General features: G+C 36.5%; 2 protein-coding genes and 2 long non-coding RNA genes across 70 annotated transcripts; 1 reads left to right on the forward strand and 3 right to left on the reverse strand.

Annotated features, from left to right (window-relative positions):
• Positions 1–545: 545 nt before the first annotated feature.
• Positions 546–2,454, reverse strand: LOC147933510 (uncharacterized). The gene is made up of 3 exons (XR_015570894.1): positions 1,495–2,454; positions 1,169–1,269; positions 546–1,052 (listed from the first exon to the last, which is right to left on the reverse strand). It is a non-coding gene; the product is annotated as an uncharacterized LOC147933510 (long non-coding RNA).
• LOC147933511 (uncharacterized) lies at positions 2,433–13,064 on the forward strand. Of its 50 annotated transcripts, none has more exons than XR_015570874.1 (47): positions 2,634–2,802; positions 2,899–2,967; positions 3,325–3,391; positions 3,499–3,571; positions 3,689–3,780; positions 3,975–4,126; positions 4,284–4,400; positions 4,559–4,697; positions 4,826–4,856; positions 4,993–5,103; positions 5,181–5,285; positions 5,403–5,529; positions 5,637–5,717; positions 5,812–5,930; positions 6,124–6,325; positions 6,432–6,584; positions 6,707–6,778; positions 6,857–6,894; positions 6,998–7,116; positions 7,215–7,284; positions 7,419–7,516; positions 7,592–7,632; positions 7,747–7,848; positions 7,959–8,027; positions 8,160–8,335; positions 8,432–8,528; positions 8,607–8,711; positions 8,800–8,863; positions 8,966–9,043; positions 9,379–9,443; positions 9,672–9,762; positions 9,855–9,888; positions 9,981–10,018; positions 10,122–10,248; positions 10,366–10,529; positions 10,629–10,679; positions 10,793–10,859; positions 10,945–10,981; positions 11,137–11,234; positions 11,318–11,345; positions 11,426–11,481; positions 11,577–11,930; positions 12,003–12,075; positions 12,161–12,262; positions 12,388–12,555; positions 12,676–12,743; positions 12,838–13,064. It is a non-coding gene; the product is annotated as an uncharacterized LOC147933511 (long non-coding RNA). The 50 variants fall into 50 exon arrangements; XR_015570862.1 differs by having other exon boundaries at positions 2,634–2,800; positions 4,284–4,405; positions 4,989–5,103; XR_015570869.1 differs by having other exon boundaries at positions 2,634–2,800; positions 4,989–5,103; positions 5,365–5,529.
• Positions 12,313–15,568, reverse strand: LOC104720935 (protein Iojap-related, mitochondrial). Of its 4 annotated transcripts, none has more exons than XM_010438830.3 (5): positions 15,209–15,385; positions 14,348–14,735; positions 14,081–14,165; positions 13,886–13,989; positions 12,313–12,983 (listed from the first exon to the last, which is right to left on the reverse strand). In XM_010438830.3, the coding sequence occupies exons 2-5, from the start codon at positions 14,651–14,653 to the stop codon at positions 12,897–12,899; spliced, it is 582 nt and encodes a 193-aa protein (XP_010437132.1). In that variant the 5' UTR covers positions 14,654–14,735; positions 15,209–15,385; the 3' UTR covers positions 12,313–12,896. The 4 variants fall into 4 exon arrangements, with proteins under 4 accessions (XP_010437132.1, XP_019087852.1, XP_010437134.1 ...); XM_019232307.2 differs by having other exon boundaries at positions 15,124–15,209; XM_010438832.3 differs by lacking the exon at positions 12,313–12,983 and adding an exon at positions 13,143–13,414 and having other exon boundaries at positions 15,209–15,568.
• Positions 15,569–15,613: 45 nt separating this feature from the next.
• Positions 15,614–19,398, reverse strand: LOC147933512 (histone H3.3-like). 15 transcript variants are annotated; one of them, XM_087471569.1, is made up of 8 exons: positions 19,267–19,398; positions 18,812–18,866; positions 18,356–18,410; positions 17,901–17,955; positions 17,447–17,501; positions 16,367–16,891; positions 16,184–16,274; positions 15,614–16,062 (listed from the first exon to the last, which is right to left on the reverse strand). In XM_087471569.1, the coding sequence occupies exons 6-8, from the start codon at positions 16,783–16,785 to the stop codon at positions 15,892–15,894; spliced, it is 681 nt and encodes a 226-aa protein (XP_087327695.1). In that variant the 5' UTR covers positions 16,786–16,891; positions 17,447–17,501; positions 17,901–17,955; positions 18,356–18,410; positions 18,812–18,866; positions 19,267–19,398; the 3' UTR covers positions 15,614–15,891. The 15 variants fall into 15 exon arrangements, with proteins under 15 accessions (XP_087327695.1, XP_087327700.1, XP_087327698.1 ...); XM_087471574.1 differs by having other exon boundaries at positions 16,367–16,888; positions 19,267–19,390; XM_087471572.1 differs by having other exon boundaries at positions 18,356–18,402; positions 19,267–19,355.
• Between the last annotated feature and the right edge of the window lie 152 nt (positions 19,399–19,550).

A 19,550-nucleotide genomic window follows, 5' to 3' on the forward strand; every position in this document is an offset into this window, starting at 1 on the left:
CAGCGATAAATGAATACTTGAGAGCAGCGACAAGGATAGCGAAAGAGATTAAGAAAAGCTGAGACAAGACTTGAAGGCTAGCCCAAGTCAATACCCCGGCTAACGCAACAGCAACAAAGTCAGTCTAACCTTATATATACTGTCACTCATGTCAACTTCTCAAGAGAAATCATAACTCTCGGGAAAAAAAAAAAATAAAATAAAAAAAAAGTAGTTCATCTTTCTTCTCTTTGATTTTTTTGTTTTCTCTAAATAAATATATGACATGATGATGATGATGTTTCTCTGCCGAACAAGCAAGGTCTCTCTCTCTGCTAAGGTTTGATGAGCGTTCATCGCCGGTTTCGAGATTGTGATGATGAAGCCGATGAGCGATCATTCACCATCGTTCCTGGTGAAGAAACCCTAATAATCCTGTTACGATACAATAAGATTGATCGGAGTCGGAGGGATTAGACCATGGGCAGTGGAGTAACCCATATGGATTACTCATAAATAAATTAATCATATAATTATAATTAATCTAATCAAAGTAATCCACTAAGTACTTGTCAAAATTCATCCTTCCACTAGAGAAACCTATGAAGGTTTCTCAATCATACAAATATATAGAACAACAACAACTTGACACTAAAAAACAACACCAAGTCACATGTCACTAGGACCAAAACAAAGGGAATGCTGCTTCACATTGAAGTTTCCTATATATCCAAACTCAAGTCAAGTTCATGTTTCATAGTTATGTGTAGGATGTTAAGTTAGGAGTATTTTCTGGTTAACAATCTCGTGTGAAAGATGAGTTAGCCCGATTGTAAAAAACGAAATCAGACATGACACTATTGATGCATGTAAGCACAAGTTCTGTCTCCGCTGAACAAGGACCGTTGCAGAACTTGTCTACGATGAACAAGGACCTGAGCCATCATCCAAACAATAAGGGGAAGCTTGTCCTGGCCTTGATACATGGGTCTGTCCCTCAGCTTAGGCAAAATAGCAGTCAAAGCATTGGGCTTAGTACGCGATACCACGGCTAATCCAATAAAATGTGCGACCTAAATGTTAGAACACAATACAATGGAGTTAGAGAGAAGAAAAGGTTACCGAACAACACACCATTCAATCAACAAACCAGACACGGTGTGATGATGTTCATTTCACAGTTGTTTACCTGGTTTCAAGCCAAGGTCGGAAATAGTAAAGGAGGGGATAACATTCTTGAACTCTTGAAACTGTTGCCTTTAACACTCTAGCAAGCTCAACAAACACATTCTAATATAAAACATCAAAACACAACCTGATTAGGTATATAAAGGATGTAAACAGAGAAATCATAAGAACTTTACTCTTCAATCTTCACACACGCAAATCACTTGGGTATACGCTATAAAAATTATAAATTTAGAATCCAAATCACTTGAAAACATCATCTAAGAGAATAAAAATCCTACACACAAATTACAGATTATATACATATTAGGTTGGAGGAAACCAAACCTCTCGTTTGTTGTGTTCTTTAACAGCGAAGAGAGCAATATCATCGATCTCTTCCCCACCACAACACAAGGAGCAGTATCGGAGCTATTTCCCTATTGGGCAATGATACCAGCAGCAGCGAGGAATCAGTGAGAGTGGATTTCCCTATAACCTTTCTTCCTTGGTTATCAGAGCAACTTACACAAATCAGCTCTAAGCAACACTATACAGAAATCCAGAAAATCTAAAGGACTTCTAGCTTTGATAAGAAGTCAGAGTAGAAGGGCAGCACCATCTATAATACATATACATGAGAAGATCGGGATTTTGGACATAATCTCAAGTAACAAAAACCAGAAAACCTAATTTTAAACATTAACAGAGACCAAGTTCCAATCAACAAGCAACAGAACCTAATTGCATCAACCAGATCCAACCCAAAAAATTCTAGCTTTCCACTCTTTAAGCCTAACACATACCACATCATACCAATTCCACAATCTAACTCTTAATTTCAACCAAACCAAAAAAAAAAACATAAGAGACAAAGCAAAATCCTACAACAAAGCTATCAAAAACTATTTAAATAGCTTTCTCATTACGATAAGAGAAACCAAAGAAGAAGATGATCAATTGAACATCTCGGAAGCAGTCGCTGTGATGCGAGAAAGAGGGAGACGGTGGGTGAAATCCGGATTCTTTGGTTCGTCGAGGGAGGAAAGAGAGAGAGAGTCGGGAAAAGAAACAAAGAAAATAAGGAAAAAAAAAATATTGTGTTTTATATTTTGATAACATCCAATCATAAGTCACCACGTACCGTTTCTTCAAGGGTTCTTCCGATACTTCTCAAAACAACGGTTCTCAGTTTTTTGAGGGCCAATTTTTTAGTTTTTATTTTTTTTTAGGTTGAGAAATTGTATGAGCAACCCTAAAAGAACACCACTGGACATGCTCTTAGCATCTCGTGTCGGGTTTCAGATCAATCGGGGAAAAAGAATCGTCACCGAAACGTTTCTCAAGACGGCAAGAGAAACAAAATCCATCAGACACGAGATGGGCTTCGGAAAACAATGGGCTTTTCTACCACACACCAACAACAATCCATCAGATCAGACCACACAGGTTAATAACCAGCCGGTTTTATCCGGTTATTTCTTTTTGTCTTAGTTACACAGTTAGTTAGGTCTCTCTACTTGTCTTGGCCGGAGGAGAAGTAAATCAGCGGGAATCATCTGAGAGATGGATACAATCAACCGGAGAAGCTTGCAAAACCATCCGACCGACCGACCGACGTGTGTGTGTATGGAAAGCCAAAACTAAGGAGATGGTGTAATTTTTGTTTGCTATTTTGCTGAATTTGTGTATTTAAAAACTATGTATGTCTGGTTTCTGTGTTATAATCATCATCTCATCTTCTTCGTGTAGGTTGGAGAGAGAGATAGAGAGATAGAGTATGGATGGGTTCCTCTGTCAGTTTCTGGAGCTCCAGAACCTGTAAGTCACTTCTTCTTAGACTCTTTTAAGAGAACCAGCAAAAATTTTGATCTCAATGCTTATTTTATTTCTTCGTTGTGAATTGTTGTCTATGTTGCAACTGACTATGGAGTTGGTTTCGAGCTGATAAGATAGTTAAAGATGCTGAGTTTATTAGTGTTCGTCTTGTTCCTAATGCCCATCCTTGGACTATTTTGGGTCAGGTAGTTTGTCTCTGTATTGTCTAATGTCTATTAGTCATTCTATACTTTAGAGTTCTTTTCTTCTGATTTCTTGTTTATCTTTTCTTTTCTTTCGTTTTGGTTTCTTATGGATCCGACAATGTACCCTTTGTAATAACATGTCTCTTTCTCGTAGGTGCATGGTTGCCATGGAGGATACACAAGGAGCCCAGATGTTTGTTCAGTTGACTGGTGGACTCCAGGTAGAGCCAAACTCAAAGGGCCAAGTTTCCATTTTTTATTCTCTGTTTTCTATCTTACATGTTTTCATTTTTCCTCTCTCATGCACGCAATTTTCCTGCAATTTCAGGCTTGTGAATAGCGAGAGTTCCTTGTACTCAGAGATGCAGTCACCAGTGCCCTTCTCCATGACGCCATATACTGTGAGTGTGAGCTATAGGTTTTTTATCTTTCCTTCTTCAAATTCCTTTACGTCTTCCTTGTTTCATAATTTGCTTCTCTAGTTGTTGTCCTATTCTCTTAATTCGAAACATTTTCAGGGTGCTTCATCAAGTTGGTCACAAAAACTGAATTCCAATTTCATGCAATGAAGACAGTCATAAAAAGTCAGCCTATTCTCTTCACGGGAGAGGTACGTGTTTCATGTATTTCTAATTATATGACTTGAATACTCATAGCTTGGATGATTGCTTTATATAACTAAATCTTATGCAATGAAGGCAGTCAAATAAAGTCAGCCTGTACTCTCTGAGTGGTTTTGTAAGTTTTTTTTTTCTGAGAATTTTGTAGCTTCTTTCTGATTGTTATGTGTTTTTGTGTATGTAGCAAGACGAGAGATGCTATAGAGTTGGGTGAAATCGAAGACTGTTCTTGGCCATAGATTTATGTTGATGATATTTCCATGGATGTGTTTGATGAGATGAGCCTTTGACTACACTTAACAAAGCTGCCGCTGATCTCTCTTAGCCAGCCAAGAAGTAGGATTTGCCTTTCCATTATAGTTGCTATACATTGAAAACTAACTAGGTCTGTTTTTTTTTTTTCTCTGAATCTTTCATCTGTTTTTTTTTTCTTCTTTTCTTATGGATCCGACAATGTACCTACCCTTTGTAATAACATGTCTCTTTCCCGTAGGGGCTTTTTGGCCATGGAGAGGATAACATTACAGAAGGAGCCAAGCGAAGAGCCGAGATGTTTGTTCAGTTGACTTCGTGGACTCCAGGAGGCTGCTTGCAGATCTCAAACCCAAAGGCAAGGTTCCACTTCTGTTTACCCTTGAGCTCAAATTAGGATTCACTTGGCAGTTTTGCTAACAGATGATCGTTTTGGTTCTCATTCTTGTTTCACTCTTATCATGTTGGTTTCAATACTACTGATCAGTGTGTCTTCTTATTATGGTTATGTTGCAGATTGTAAATACATGATCATGAGCTGGAGGTAAGATTATGATGGCTGGAGGTGAATTAGCTGAGTACGCTATGCATGCTTATTGGTCGACATGTCTACCGACCTGCTGCCATCGATCAACTTGTCATTTTAGCTGAACAGGTATTGAATTTTTTTACTCCTGAATCATCGTGTGCATTTTTAGATATGTCTTAAGAGAACCTCTGTGTGAGCATGTGATGATATTCCATTCTGTAAATAAATATTCCCTGATGTCCTCTTTGTTTCAGGTTGGTGTGCCTGTGCCGCTTTATACAGCAGGTACTGATGTGAAACCTGTAGATATTGCTAATAAAGAATATTGTCGATATAGTTCTTATGCATACTGCAGGGGGGCTTCAGGTAATCTTTCTTCGTTGTTAGTCATATGATTAAATTGACTCTTTTTGACAGATAGATAAAGCCATGATGGACGAACTAAACGACGTGACGAACTTTCTGAAATCCCACAGAAGTTGACTAGTTGTTGATGCCATGACTGACTGACTGGACGAGAAGCTGCATGCAGGTACACTGTTTGTATTTTACATTTGTCAATAAGATTCGAAACATTCTGAAAATGATAATATATATGTTCTTTTGCAGGGTCGTGATGGCATTTTCTCAATATTTGTTCCATCCCTCTATACCTGGAGGCTACAACTCAGATCCAAGTTCTTCTTGGATACGCAAGTTAATGACAATATACAGGTTTCTGCTACTCTTTGATAATGTATCAATTTTTGCCAGCTCCGTTGCTTCAGATTACAACTTACGAAATTTTGAATAGTCTGTTTTCCTTTTTCCTTTTGCATGGTCTTGTTGTAGGAAGTTCTGCTGCTGTGGATCAGATCAGTTGTCACAATTGCCAAAAATGTGTTTTGAAAGCAAGTTTGTTATCTGATCATCGCTCCCCCGGCCTCTGAATTCATACTTGAGGAATTCTTCATCTAGGGTTTGGTCTCTCTCTCAGTTGCTTTTTATTATGTTCATACCTCTTTGCTCTGTTATACTTCTTAATAATGTGTCCTTAAGTAAGTAAGTTTCTTCTTCGTTTTGCAGGTTGTTTTACATATGCTTGGAGAAGGTCCTGAGACAACTCACCCCTGCAAATTTCATATCGTACTAGCTGAAGCTCTAAAGGTAATCGAATTTTATGTTTAAGCAGAACTAGTATTGAGTTTTCTGAAGAGTTATGCCTCTAATTAGTCTTTACTTCTTTGGTTTTGCTGTGAAGGTTATCAAATTAGTCGTTGGAGTTAAGAGTCTCAACAGGAGTTAGAGCTCTGTCAGTTTCTGGAGAGAGAGATAGAGTATGGATGGGTTCCTCTGTCAGTTTCTGGAGCTCCAAAACCTGTAAGTCACTTCTTCTTAGACTCTTTAAGAGAACCACCAAAATTTTTGATTTCAATTCATTGTGTTATTTTGTTTATGGATGGGTTCTTTTTTTTTTGGTTATTTGGTTATTTTGTTTGGATAGGTTCTTTGGTTATTTTGTTTTTTTTTTTTTTTGTTGTTGTCATGCTATGTGTTGTTGTTGTGTATGTAGCAAGACGAGAGGAGCTATGGAGTTGGGTGAAATCGAAGACTGTTCTTGGCCATGGATTTATGTTGATGATATATATTTCTATGGATGTGTTTGATGAGATTCCACTTAACAAAGCTGCCGCTGATCTCTCTTGCCCAGCCAAGAAGTAGGATTCGCCTCTCCATTATATGATATGATAGTTGCTACATTGAAAACTAACTAGGTCTGTTATTTTTCTCTGAATCTTTCATCTGTTTTTTTCTTTTCTTATGGTATGGATCCGACAATGTACCTACCCAGCTTTGTAATTACATGTCCCTTTCTCGTAGGTGCTTCTTGGCCATGGAGAGGATAACATTACAGAAGGAGCCAAGCGAAGAGCCGAGATGTTTGTTCACTTGACTTGGTGGACTCGAGGAGGCTGCTTATTGCAGATCTCAAACTCAAACTCAAAGACTCGAGGAGCCGAGATGTTTATTCCAGTTCTGTTCTTTCTTTTTTGTTTTAGCCTTGAGCTCAGATTCACTTGGCGGTTTTGCTAACATATTCATTTTGGTTCTTACTCTTTATCATGTTGTGTCTTCTTATTATGGCTATGTTGCAGATTGTACATTCATGATTGACGAGCTAGTGAAATTATGATGGCTGGGATGGAGGAGAATTAGCTGAGCTACACGTCTGTGCTAACTCAGCTATCCATCACTTTTGTTTAAGGTCAACTACATTTTTTTTTAACAATTCTTGTTATTTTCAGGATAAAGAGCCGTTTAGAACCAGTAGCTACAACATAGAGTAAGTCTCAGGGAAAAACCAGTAACCAGTAGCTAAGATTCTTTATCGTGTCTTTTATGACTGTTTATTTATTCATTGATACCGTTGATGGTTTTGGTTGCAGGTCGTCTGGGTGAATTTGGAGCATCGTCTTTTTCCCCTTGTCTGAAATCAAAACGGAACAGATGTTTACGTACTTTCAGAGGAGTGAGGACTGATCTGAGCTTTGGTATTTGATAATAGGTACCTCCTCCTTGTTCTTCTTCTTCTAATATTATGGTTCGCTTTAATATAGTTCTGTATCTTTGACGGGTTTGTTTCTTTTTGATTCTATGTAACAGGTGGGCGTTGATTGATTTATTTGACTCTCTCTCGGTGAATCATAACACAAACGTCGCCAGCGAGCTTAAGGTGACAACATAAACTGGTTCTTGTTATTTGATCAATGATTGTCTTTGACTCAAGTTGAATTTGCTTTTTAAGTTGTAGTTGTTTTGTTTTTTGGTTACAATTACAATTGAGGGTTTTAATTACTTGTGAATCAGGTCAAGGAGATCATCATTCTAGGGTAGAGACCATCTGCAACTAATTCCATGAATGCCACCATGATCCGCCCACGTCCAAGAAGAAAGAACACCTTCAGGTTTTGTTTTAATCATCCATCACGTTTGTTTAAGGTCAACTACATTTTTTTTGCTAACATTCTTGTTATTTTCAGGATCAAGAGCCGTTAGGAACCAGTAGCTACTACAGCACAGAGTAAGCCTCAGGGATAAACTAGTAACCAGTAGCTAAGATTCTTTATCGTCACTTTTAATACAACTCTTGACTGTTTATTTATTTATTGATACCAATGATGGTTTTTGGTTGCAGGTCTGAGTGTATTTGGAGCATCGTCTCCTTCCCCTTGTCTGAAATCAAAACGGAACTGATGTTTCCGCACATTCAGAGGAGTGAGGACTGATCCGAGCTTTGGTATTGATAAGAATTACCTCCTCCTTGTTCGTCTTCTTTTAATAATAAGGCTGCTTTAACATAGTTTTGCATCGTTGACAGGTTTGTTTCTTTTTGATTCTATGAAACAGGTGGGCGTTAATTGATTTATTTACTCTCTCTCGGTGACTCAGAACAAAAACGTCGCCAGCGAGCTTAAGGTAACAACATAAACTGGTTCTAGTGATTTGATCGATGATGGTCTTTGACTCAAGTCGAATTTTCTTTTTAAGTTGCAGTTGTTGTCTTTTATGGTTACAATTACAATTTAGGGTTAATTATTTGTGAATCAGGTCAAGGAGATCATCATTCAAGGGTAGAGACCAGTCGATGGACTTTAAGAAAAACATCTAACTGCTAGAAAGATAGCTAGTCTTCTGAGGAATCCATACTGCACTCTGAACAAAAAAACAAAAACCAGTCACAGTTGTCTGAAGCCGAATGCGGGTCATCAGCAAAATGTAAAAGGGTAAGTAACATTCTTAACAACCCATTCTGATACCAACTCTGGTATCACGTTCCTCTTGTAATCTTATTTTTTTGTGTGTGTTGATTGCCTCTACAGGGAAACGAGTGTTAAAAACATAGCTAGTACTACCTAACTGATTATGGAAAGTCAAGCCATCAAAAAGCAAAAGCTAGATGAAGGAAATTCAAGATAGGTAAGCCAAATTGTTACAAAATCAGACTGATTCACTCCATTACTGAAACTCTTTCCTCCTCATCATTTATTTATGTAGATTCTCAATCCAAAACCAGCAACTCTGCTGCTCCACAGGGCAAAACAAGGTCTTGCTCACTCCGAAGTGTTAAGCTTAACTTGTGAAAAAGCAGAGAACAAGAAGGCAATGCTTCAAGTTTCATCAAGTTATATTTGTACTTCATAAATAGAAAACTAAAGTTTTAACCAATGCGTTCTGTGATTTGATGCAGATCTTGACAGCTCCAGCTTTGTTTTCACCAGAAACAAGTACACAATATCTGCTAAAATTTTCAGGTCAATACCCTTTATCAAAGAGTGTCATCACTATATAACAAACTCATAGCTTAATGGAACTGTTTAGTTAATCTGCAAGGATTTCATTTCTTACTGTTGCAGGAAATTCATCTTCAAACAATGGCAAGAGCTAACCAGCATGCATAAACATCTTCAATAGCTTCGTAAGTCTCTAATCAGGTATGAAGCTTCGTTTCACTTACACCTCTAGAAAGTTGTTTGGGTTTATAAAATACTTGATTTCATGCCATCTGTTATGCCTCTGTTTTACTCGCACACAGAATAATGATTGGCTAATCTCTCAAAGCATAGAATCGAATTGTCACTCTGGGTTTTGTGGGTATACTCCAGTTTTTGTCACTCTGGGTTTTGTGGGTATACTCCTCTTCATTATCACATTTATAAAATGTTTGTTTTGTGTGGCTGAAAGTTGTTTGACATTTGATTTGATTCGTTTGGGATCAGAGGCTGTTTAATGTGTCAACGTTTCCCTCTTCTCGTATCCATATATGCAGGATTGTTTGATTAGGGACTTGGTAGAAACATCGCATGAAGACACAGTAGTTTCTTCTCTTCCGAGGTATTTGATCTTTCTTTTATTCTTCAGAATTAGGGATATTGGATAATTTTTGCTTCTGTTTCATTTATCCGTCCTGAAGCAAATGGTACTCTTCACTAGTTTTGTTATCTTGGTAGAAATATTTTGAATTTAGGATATGTACTTATTAGGTTGCTACCTGCTTGAAATTTTACTGGTTTGTGTCTCATTACGCCATATCACTTATTGTTTGATCTATCTGAAGTGCAGGTAATTGTTAAATCCAACCCTTTTTTCGTCGATCAGTGTTTGAGTTTTGGGTTTTACAGAACCTTGTGTCGACATGGGCTACTATAGCAATGTAAGTATCTTTTGTTTTTCTTCTTAGCTCTACCACTTTATGTTAAAAATTGTTGTTCCATCTCTCTGTGTTTTTTAAGCATACTTTTGCAGGTCTTTGATGAACGGAACGACCAAACTGATATGGGTAATTACAAAGGATTTAGTTTAGGTTCATGAGGTTCCAGGTTCTTAGTTTCATATCTGCTGATATTATGTCTATTGCTTTTCTTATATCAGGTATAGTTCTAACTGTTGGAAGGGAAGTCATTCTCCAAGTAAGCCCATCTTTATATAATATAGTCTAACACTTATAGCTGTACAATCTTGGTTTGACCTTAGTCTTATAGACCCTAAGAGGAATTTGGAATTCTATATCAGACTTCTAACTGGGATTCTCATAAACATGATTGGTGGAGAAACTTGGACGGAAAAGTTCCCGACATCGCAAAATCTGGCTTTACTTCTGCATGGTTGTCACCACCAGCTCAGTCTCTTGCACCAGAAGGTAAAAATAAATTGATTTCCAAGACTTATTAAGCGTTTGTATATTTTAAGTTTTTGATCAAATAACCATCACTAACTGCATAAATGATTTTTGTTGTTCATGTTATTGTAATTCCAGGTTATCTTCCGCAGGACCTTTATTCACTAAACTCAGCATATGGCCCTGAGCATGTATTGAAATCCTTACTTCGTCTGAGGAATCTATACTGCACTCGGCCAAAAACTCAAAAACCAGACACAGTAGTCTGAAGCCGAATGCAGTCATCAGCATAATGTGAAAGGGTAAGTAACATTCTTAATAACCATTCTGATACCAACTCTGGTCTAACGTTCCTCTTGTAATCTTTTTTTTTTGTGTGTGTGTTGATTGCCTCATTACAGGGAAACTAAAAACTTAGCTAGCACTACCAAACTGATGGAAAATCGAGACAGGTGAGCCGAATTGTTATAAAATTAGATTGATTCACTCCATGACTGAAACTCTTTCCGCCTCCTCATCATATATGGATTCTCAATCCATAACCAGCAACTCTGCTGCTCCACAGGGCAAAACGAGGTCTTGCTCACTTCGAAGTTTTAAGCTCAACCTGTGAAAAAGTAGAGAACAAGAAGGCAATGCATCGAGTTTCATCAAGGTAATGTACTTCATAAATAGAAAACTAAAGTTTTAACCAATGCTTTCTGTGATTTGATGCAGATCTTGACATCTCCAGCTTTGCCTGCACCACAAAGAAGTACACCACATCTGCTAGAATTTTCCCCTTCGTGGCAGAACCTATGCCATTAATAACTCGCTCATTGATTTGTTCTCGCTTCTGAATTTTTACTTTTGTTTTTTCTTTTTGTTACATGTTACTAATTACTTGTCGTTTTGTTATTGTTAATTTAGTTTTGTGGAGGATCCTTCTTACGATTGATCGGTGATGGCTTTGATTGATCGTTGTCAAGCGTTTTCTCTTATCTTCTCGTCTAGAATTATCTGTTTAGGTAAGGTTTCTTCAGATATCTCGTGTTACATCCTCTTCTTTTTTCCCCTAGTGACTTTCAGAGATTTGCTAATCTACACTCAGGTAAGAAGAAGAACCCCTTGACCTTGAGGTATTGTTTCAATCATCCTTCACTAATGACTAATTATTTGAGTTCAGCTACTTTGTTTTAACCGATTCTTGTTATTGCAGGATAAAAAGCAAGCCTCAGGATATATCAAGTTACTCCTACCGAATCAACCACAGAGGTCAACTATTACAGTTTTTTAGTTTCACCTGATGTAATGTTGGTGGCTAACAGACTTTTCATGTGACTTTCTTGTTTTATAATTTTTGTTTGCAGACTCAAGGACGTGAATCTATTGCAACCAAGCTTGTGGAAAATTTGATAACAGCACAATCTCGTTCAGACCGTGTGCTTGCTTGTCATCTTCAACCCGGACACAGTCTATGGGCTACTTTGAAATTTCATTCGATCATGTTTAAATTATTCCTCAAAGCATTGAGTTCCCCTTTTCTCAATTGTCACAATGGATTTTCTTATGGCTGATTTTTTTTCTACTTGATATTCATGAACAACCTCGGATACTTGATTACCTAGCAAGTAAGGCCATATCCTCTGATGAATTGGTGGTAGTTTCATCTTATGTTGGTGGCGTTGCAAGGGCTCCTGCCATAATCTTTCGCCATGTTTCAGGTTTGCAACGTATTTTCTTATCGCTACTTCTTTTGGTTCACTTATTAAATTTGTTGGTTGATAATATGTCAGAGCTGGCTTGTGTACGCCTAGGCCAGTTGCATTAAAGCTTTCTGTTGATACTCCTCCTCTACTCACTGAGCAGGTAACTACTCAATTAACTTTTTTTGACAACGGTGATAGTCAATTGAAGATGTGTATTGTTGATTGCTTTCTTTTCCTGTTGGCAGCGTGTCCTTGATGCCCTCTCCCCTTCTATTCGTGGCGGAACCTGTGCCATTCCTTGTGCTTATGGCTGTGGGAAAATTGTGAGCAGTCAGGCACTTTCCAAGGTAGGTTGGTACACTCTGTTTTGTGCCATTTAATAACTGCATATTTTGAATTTCTAAAGCTAATTTGTTCTTGAAATTGCATGTTAATTGTCATATATAGTTTCATATTCTCTTTTCTTTTTCAGGCTGTTGCGGTTGAAGGAATCATGCCAGCTAATGCTATGTTTCTCTAGCGAGATCCTGTACAAGTTCGACACCGTTTCCATCTGCTTACAGGCGTCACCGTTCTCGCAAGTTTGTAAGAACACCACACCGTTTGTACTTCTGGCATTGCTAATCCTGCCTTAGCTCAGGTTCTTTCTTACCTTCGTACTTCTTCCGTAGTTTGAAGCGATTAGGAAAAAACTGATTTGTGATATTGTCCTTGTTGTTCCATTGGATGTTTTTTTTACTCTTGCTATTTGGACCTGGAGCTTGGGATAATCAATATCAAAGGTTTTGCTGATGGTGACATCTATCTTCAGCTGCAAGAGAGTGCAAGGTGATGTGATTTGAGTCTGTCACTTGTGTTTCATTCCGGTGGCCCTATTTACTTTCTCCTTGATTGCTAACAGACTTTTCAATTTTTTTTGCAGACTCGAGGACATGAATCTATTGCAGCCAAGCTTGTGGCAGATTTGACTTAGCAGGTGAGTTAGAAGTCTGTAATGGTGGACGTCATGATTGACACAGCAGATGTTATAAGTCTGTATCTATGTGCACATATTATGTTTCCATGTCCCTGCGTGTGACCATGTAGTTTCAGCTTTTATTCATTTATGTCTCTATATATATATGACAATAAGAAAGGGAATTCGCCAAATTGGAAACAGTATTCTTGATAATAGGCTTATTAAAATCAAATTGTGTGAGACAACCCGACCGTGACCATATAGAGAGAGGGCTTAATTCGTTTTCTTTTTTTGATTAGGAGAGACAAATTATTCCTTTTCCAAATTATAAAAGGAAAAAAATAGACAAGTGGCTTAAAAAAAGGGAAAGATATTGATAATAGGCTTATTAAAATCATATCCTCAACCCGTCTAAGATTTTAAAACACGATAGACTTAGAGAAGATTGTATGTCCATCAAACAGAATCAAGAATTTATTTTCGTCGGTTTCCTTTTCGAATTGTTTATTGGTCTAACCTTTACAAAAGCGTTTTGAAGATCCTACAACAACAATAACAACCCAAAAAAGGAAAAAAAGCTTCAATATAATCAATAAAGACGATAAATCAAAGCATTATAAACTACTCAATTGTTTTGTTATGAGCAGATAAACAAAAATAGAATAATACCTCAATTCTAAAGAGCTTCAACAAATCAGAAGCTATATGTAAATCAATCCTAAAATAGATTCTATAATAGCAAAAGAAGCATGAAATCACATATGGGGGATGCTATCTAATAACTGGCTTAGGTTCAAATCAATACAATTAACTACTCAAACAAGAGACGGTCCTTCCCCATATCCTCATACCAAGGTAGCATCAAGGAAATATAACAATTTAAAATAAAAGGACATACTTCCTAATACAATCTCCACCCCCGTGTTCAGATAATGTAAAAAGACACAACCCCAAGATCAAAATTTCAGCTTTTTTTATTTATTGATCACACAAAATTAAGCGACTTGTTTACCTGAAGATCAGAAGAATCAGTACCATATGTTTCAGCAGTCCAAAGGTTTTCCAAATTGAAATAAACTCTGGCCTTCTCATCAAGTGCATGGACTACAAACTTTCCTACAGGGTATCCGGAGAATTACATCCAACACAGTACTCCAACGAAATATAAAAATGAACATTGTGTAGATAGAAACATGAACACACGAACCGTAGTCTATAACAATCCACTTGCTATCGTACCCTTGCACAGAAGGCAGCATTATATGTTTGGCGTCTTTCTGTTTTTGCTTGGTCTGTGAAGAGCAATACAAGAAAACCATTGGATCACTCTTTATCATATCAAAACGTGTTCACAAAACAGAGCTAATCATTATCCATCAAAGGTCAAATTCAATTTTCATATACCGAATTCACAAAATTGGCTATACCCAAATCAACAATCTCAACGATAGGGGAAGATGGAAGACGTGTGTACCTTATAGACTAATGCTTGAGCGATATTTTTTAAGTGCCAATCGGATCGTCCGGTGGCGACGACCATGTAATCGGCCCAAAAACAGTGATTGTGAGTTGGAACCACCGTAACGTTATCAGCTTTCACGTCAGCGAGTATTTTCTCCACTTCGGGAAGCGTGAGAATCTTTGAGACGTCTTTGTTTCCGGAGGTTGAAGAAAAAAATGGAGAGGAGACTAAGATGCGATTCGGAGCAGAAGATAAACCTAGTTTCCATGATTGATCTTGAAGAAGAGAAGAACAACGAGATCGGAGGGCCGTCAACATGATGATGATCTTTTTGCGGTTGCGAAAAATGGCCAAGATTGGATTAAATCCTAATTACCGGTTTGCTTGGTACGAGCCATCTCTGCGAGAGCGTATTCACAAGAAACTAAACAGTCAATTGAAGATTATAAAAACCCTAATTTGATGAAGAAATTGGGGGAAACCGAAAACCCTAACAATGATGAATCTCTTTTACCAAGCCGGATATTGCCAAAGGGGAAAAAAATTCGATTCACAAACCCTAATTTTTCAAAACACAACTACGCAATGACAATCGCACACAAGACAGATCACTAACACAGACAGAGCCACCAAGTAAGAAAACAAACGAACTATTATTAAATGTTGATCAGACATGAGACAACAAAGCGACCATTTTTGATCTTAACATGTATATATCTAGGCAGCAAAATTAGATAGACGGAGATTTGTTTTTTCAAACAGGAACGGGACAAAACCCAAAACTCAACTGTCGTGACGATCAGATCGCAGAGACAATAACAGGAAAATTTTAAGAAACGAGCTTGAAACTAGTACCCTAATCCCAAATCATACCTCTTCGTCGCTTGAGCTGACTTCTGTTTTGTTATGTTTCTTTTTTTTTTTTTTTTTTTTTTTTTTTTTTTGTCTTTCGTCGCAAAAGCAGTAATAGCAGATGATTGAAGTAGTGGTTGTGGCCACAATGCGGTTATTTATAAGGGTTGTGCTACCAAAAGTATGTTCTCACGATACGCTCCTTTTGTACTTTCTTACATTCTTAATCCGACGGCTAAAACATTTGCATATTGTGTTTTCTCAACTCTTCCCAACGGCTACGATTGAATGTTTTTATGCGTCACGCGGATTACCAATTTCGTGAATGTGAAAGTTGTTAATAATGAATCAAACTTCGCAACACAAAGCTAATTAATTTTAAAAAAAAAAAAAAAAACAAAGATATTTTTAATAAACACAAGCAGATCAAACAAAAGTCAGAAACTTTGACATATCAATATGTCTTTTCGGCGTTTGATAATGCCAAAAAAGAAAGCAATAAACACACCACAAAACGTAGGCTAAAAGTAAGAACACACGGAAATCATAAGTACGAGTAGACAAGAAAAAAGAAAAGCCAACCACCATTGTTTTCAAGTCTCCTACAACCGAAAGCTTTTAAAGCCATATTATCTAATTCCAACTATCTATTTAGAAAAAACCCTCCACATTCACATAATCCGACCACCTTCTCCCCATCACACTTAAGCACGCTCTCCTCTGATCCTGCGTGCAAGTTGAATGTCTTTTGGCATTATGGTGACACGCTTGGCATGAATGGCGCAGAGGTTAGTATCCTCAAAGAGACCAACAAGGTATGCTTCTGCAGCCTCCTGGAGTGCAAGCACAGCATGGCTTTGGAAACGCAGATCAGTCTGCATTCATAGAGAAAAAAAGCACACAAGGTTATAACAATGAACATAAAGAAGGTCATATGATATATCCAAAACACATATTTTTCAGATTCAATAGACTAATAAGCACCACATTCATTACCTTGAAGTCCTGGGCAATCTCACGAACAAGCCTCTGGAAAGGGAGCTTCCTGATCAGCAACTCAGTACTCTTCTGGTACTTACGGATTTCACTGTTAATCAATAACAAGAAAACAATATTAGGTCAACTACGATACCAACCAAGTAAAACGAAATTATTTTCGTGAGAAAACAGAATGCATACCGAAGAGCAACAGTTCCAGGACGGTAACGATGGGGCTTCTTGACTCCTCCAGTGGTTGGTGCAGACTTACGTGCAGCCTTAAATTGAAAAAAAAAAAGAAAAAATGTGTGTACCTTATAGACTAATGCTTGAGCGATGTTTTTTAAGTGCCAATCGGATCGTCCGGTGGCGACGACCATGTAATCGGCCCAGAAACAGTGATTGTGAGTTGGAACCAACGTAACGTTATCAGCTTTCACGTCAGTGAGTATTTTCTCCACTTCGGGAAGCATGAGAATCTCTGAGACGTCTTTGGCTCCGGAGGTTGAAGAAAAAAATGGAGAGCAGGCTAAGATGCGATTCGGAGCAGAAGATAAACATAGTTTCCATGATTGATCTTGAAGAAGAGAGGAGCAACGAGATCGGAGAGCCGACAACATGATGATGAGCTAGTTGTGGTTGCGAAAAATGGTCAAGATTGGGTTAAACCCTAATTACCGACTTGATTGACCGGTGCGCTGTTGCGCCTCTCGTGCGATTTTCCTTCTTTTTTTTTTTTTTAATTTGTTTGCGGATTTAATCATTAGCAAATAAAATAAAATAAAAATTTACAAAACATAATTAAAATGAAATTACAGACATGACAATTAACTTTTTTGTCTAAAAATAAAAATTTTAGTTCATCTATATAAAATAGCAGTCTGAATTAATACGAATAACAGTACTATCTTTTCGTTATTTATTTTTTGACAAAAAGTTATATGGTTCAAATGTTCAAATCTTAAAAAATCTATATATATGTTTTTTTTTTATAAAAATTTCATATTTTCTTTTCAATTCAAATGTACAAATCTGATTTATACGCAAACAATCAATCATCTGATTTACATCCATTTACATATACACTATTTATTTTACTATTAAAATATATAATTTTGTTTTTTTTAATATTTTTTTTTTGTATAATTTTATTTACTATTCGTCTCATTGCTACGAATAAAAACTAATCTCACCTAATTTCATACGAGATACTGAACGATTACAGCAATTTAAAGATCAAACGAAATAAATTTTCCGGGAAAATCAAAAAGATAATCGTACCTTAGAAACCTCTCTAGCTTCTCCAAATTTTCAAAGAAGAGCTTTCGCTTTCGATCTCGAAAAAAAGTTTATTTTTAACAATGTCAGTCTTCACGCGTGTATGGCTTTTGATATTAATTTATAGGCAAACGATTTGGCAAAAGCAGATTTAATAATAATCGGACGGTTAGTATTGCTCATCAATGTGTTTCTCATGTTTTCTAATCGGACGGTTAGTATTGCTCATCAATGTGTTTCTCATCCATTTACATATACACTATTTATTTTACTATTAAAATATATAATTTTGTATTTTTTAATATTTCTTTTTTTTGTATAATTTGATTTACTATTCGTCCCATTGCTACGAATAGAAACTAATCTCACCTAATTTCATACGAGATACTGAACGATTACAGCAATTTAAATATCAAACGAAATAAATTTTCCGGGAAAATCAAAAAGATAATCGTACCTTAGAAACCTCTCTAGCTTCTCCAAATTTTCAAAGAAGAGCTTTCGCTTTCGATCTCGAAAAAAAGTTTTATTTTTTAACAATGTCAGTCTTCACGCGTGTATGACTCTTGATATTAATTTATAGGCAAACGATTTGGCAAAAGCAGATTTAATAATAATCGGACGGTTAGTATTGCTCATCAATGTGTTTCTCATGTTTTCTAATCGGACGGTTAGTATTGCTCATCAATGTGTTTCTCATCCATTTACATATACACTATTTATTTTACTATTAAAATATATAATTTTGTATTTTTTAATATTTCTTTTTTTGTATAATTTTATTTACTATTCGTCCCATTGCTACGAATAGAAACTAATCTCACCTAATTTCATACGAGATACTGAACGATTACAGCAATTTAAAGATCAAACGAAATAAATTTTCCGGGAAAATCAAAAAGATAATCGTACCTTAGAAACCTCTATAGCTTCGCCAAATTTTCAAAGAAGAGCTTTCGCTTTCGATCTCGAAAAAAAGTTTTATTTTTTAACAATGTCAGTCTTCACGCGTGTATGGCTCTTGATATTAATTTATAGGCAAACGATTTGGCAAAAGCAGATTTAATAATAATCGGACGGTTAGTATTGCTCATCAATGTGTTTCTCATGTTTTCTAATCGGACGGTTAGTATTGCTCATCAATGTGTTTCTCATCCATTTACATATACACTATTTATTTTACTATTAAAATATATAATTTTGTTTTTTTAAATATTTCTTTTTTTTGTATAATTTTATTTACTATTCGTCCCATTGCTACGAATAGAAACTAATCTCACCTAATTTCATACGAGATACTGAACGATTACAGCAATTTAAAGATCAAACGAAATAAATTTTCCGGGAAAATCAAAAAGATAATCGTACCTTAGAAACCTCTCTAGCTTCTCCAAATTTTCAAAGAAGAGCTTTCGCTTTCGATCTCGAAAAAAAGTTTTATTTTTTAACAATGTCAGTCTTCACGCGTGTATGGCTCTTGATATTAATTTATAGGCAAATGATTTGGCAAAAGCAGATTTAATAATAATCGGACGGTTAGTATTGCTCATCAATGTGTTTCTCATGTTTTCTAATCGGACGGTTAGTATTGCTCATCAATGTGTTTCTCATCCATTTACATATACACTATTTATTTTACTATTAAAATATATAATTTTGTTTTTTTTAATATTTTTTTTTTTGTATAATTTTATTTACTATTCGTCCCATTGCTACGAATAGAAACTAATCTCACCTAATTTCATACGAGATACTGAACGATTACAGCAATTTAAAGATCAAACGAAATAAATTTTCTGGGAAAATCAAAAAGATAATCGTACCTTAGAAACCTCTCTAGCTTCTCCAAATTTTCAAAGAAGAGCTTTCGCTTTCGATCTCGAAAAAAAGTTTTATTTTTTAACAATGTCAGTCTTCACGCGTGTATGACTCTTGATATTAATTTATAGGCAAACGATTTGGCAGAAGCAGATTTAATAATAATCGGACAGTTAGTATTGCTCATCAATGTGTTTCTTATGTTTTCTAATCGTGCGGGTTAAAATACCACAACATGTGCTTTCTTGAACGCAATCAACGGTCCAGATTTAGCTTTACATGTTTGACG

Source organism: Camelina sativa, chromosome 11 (genome assembly GCF_030686135.1).
Source record: "Camelina sativa cultivar CO46 ecotype springtype chromosome 11, ASM3068613v1".
Classification (NCBI taxonomy): Eukaryota; Viridiplantae; Streptophyta; class Magnoliopsida; order Brassicales; family Brassicaceae; genus Camelina; species Camelina sativa.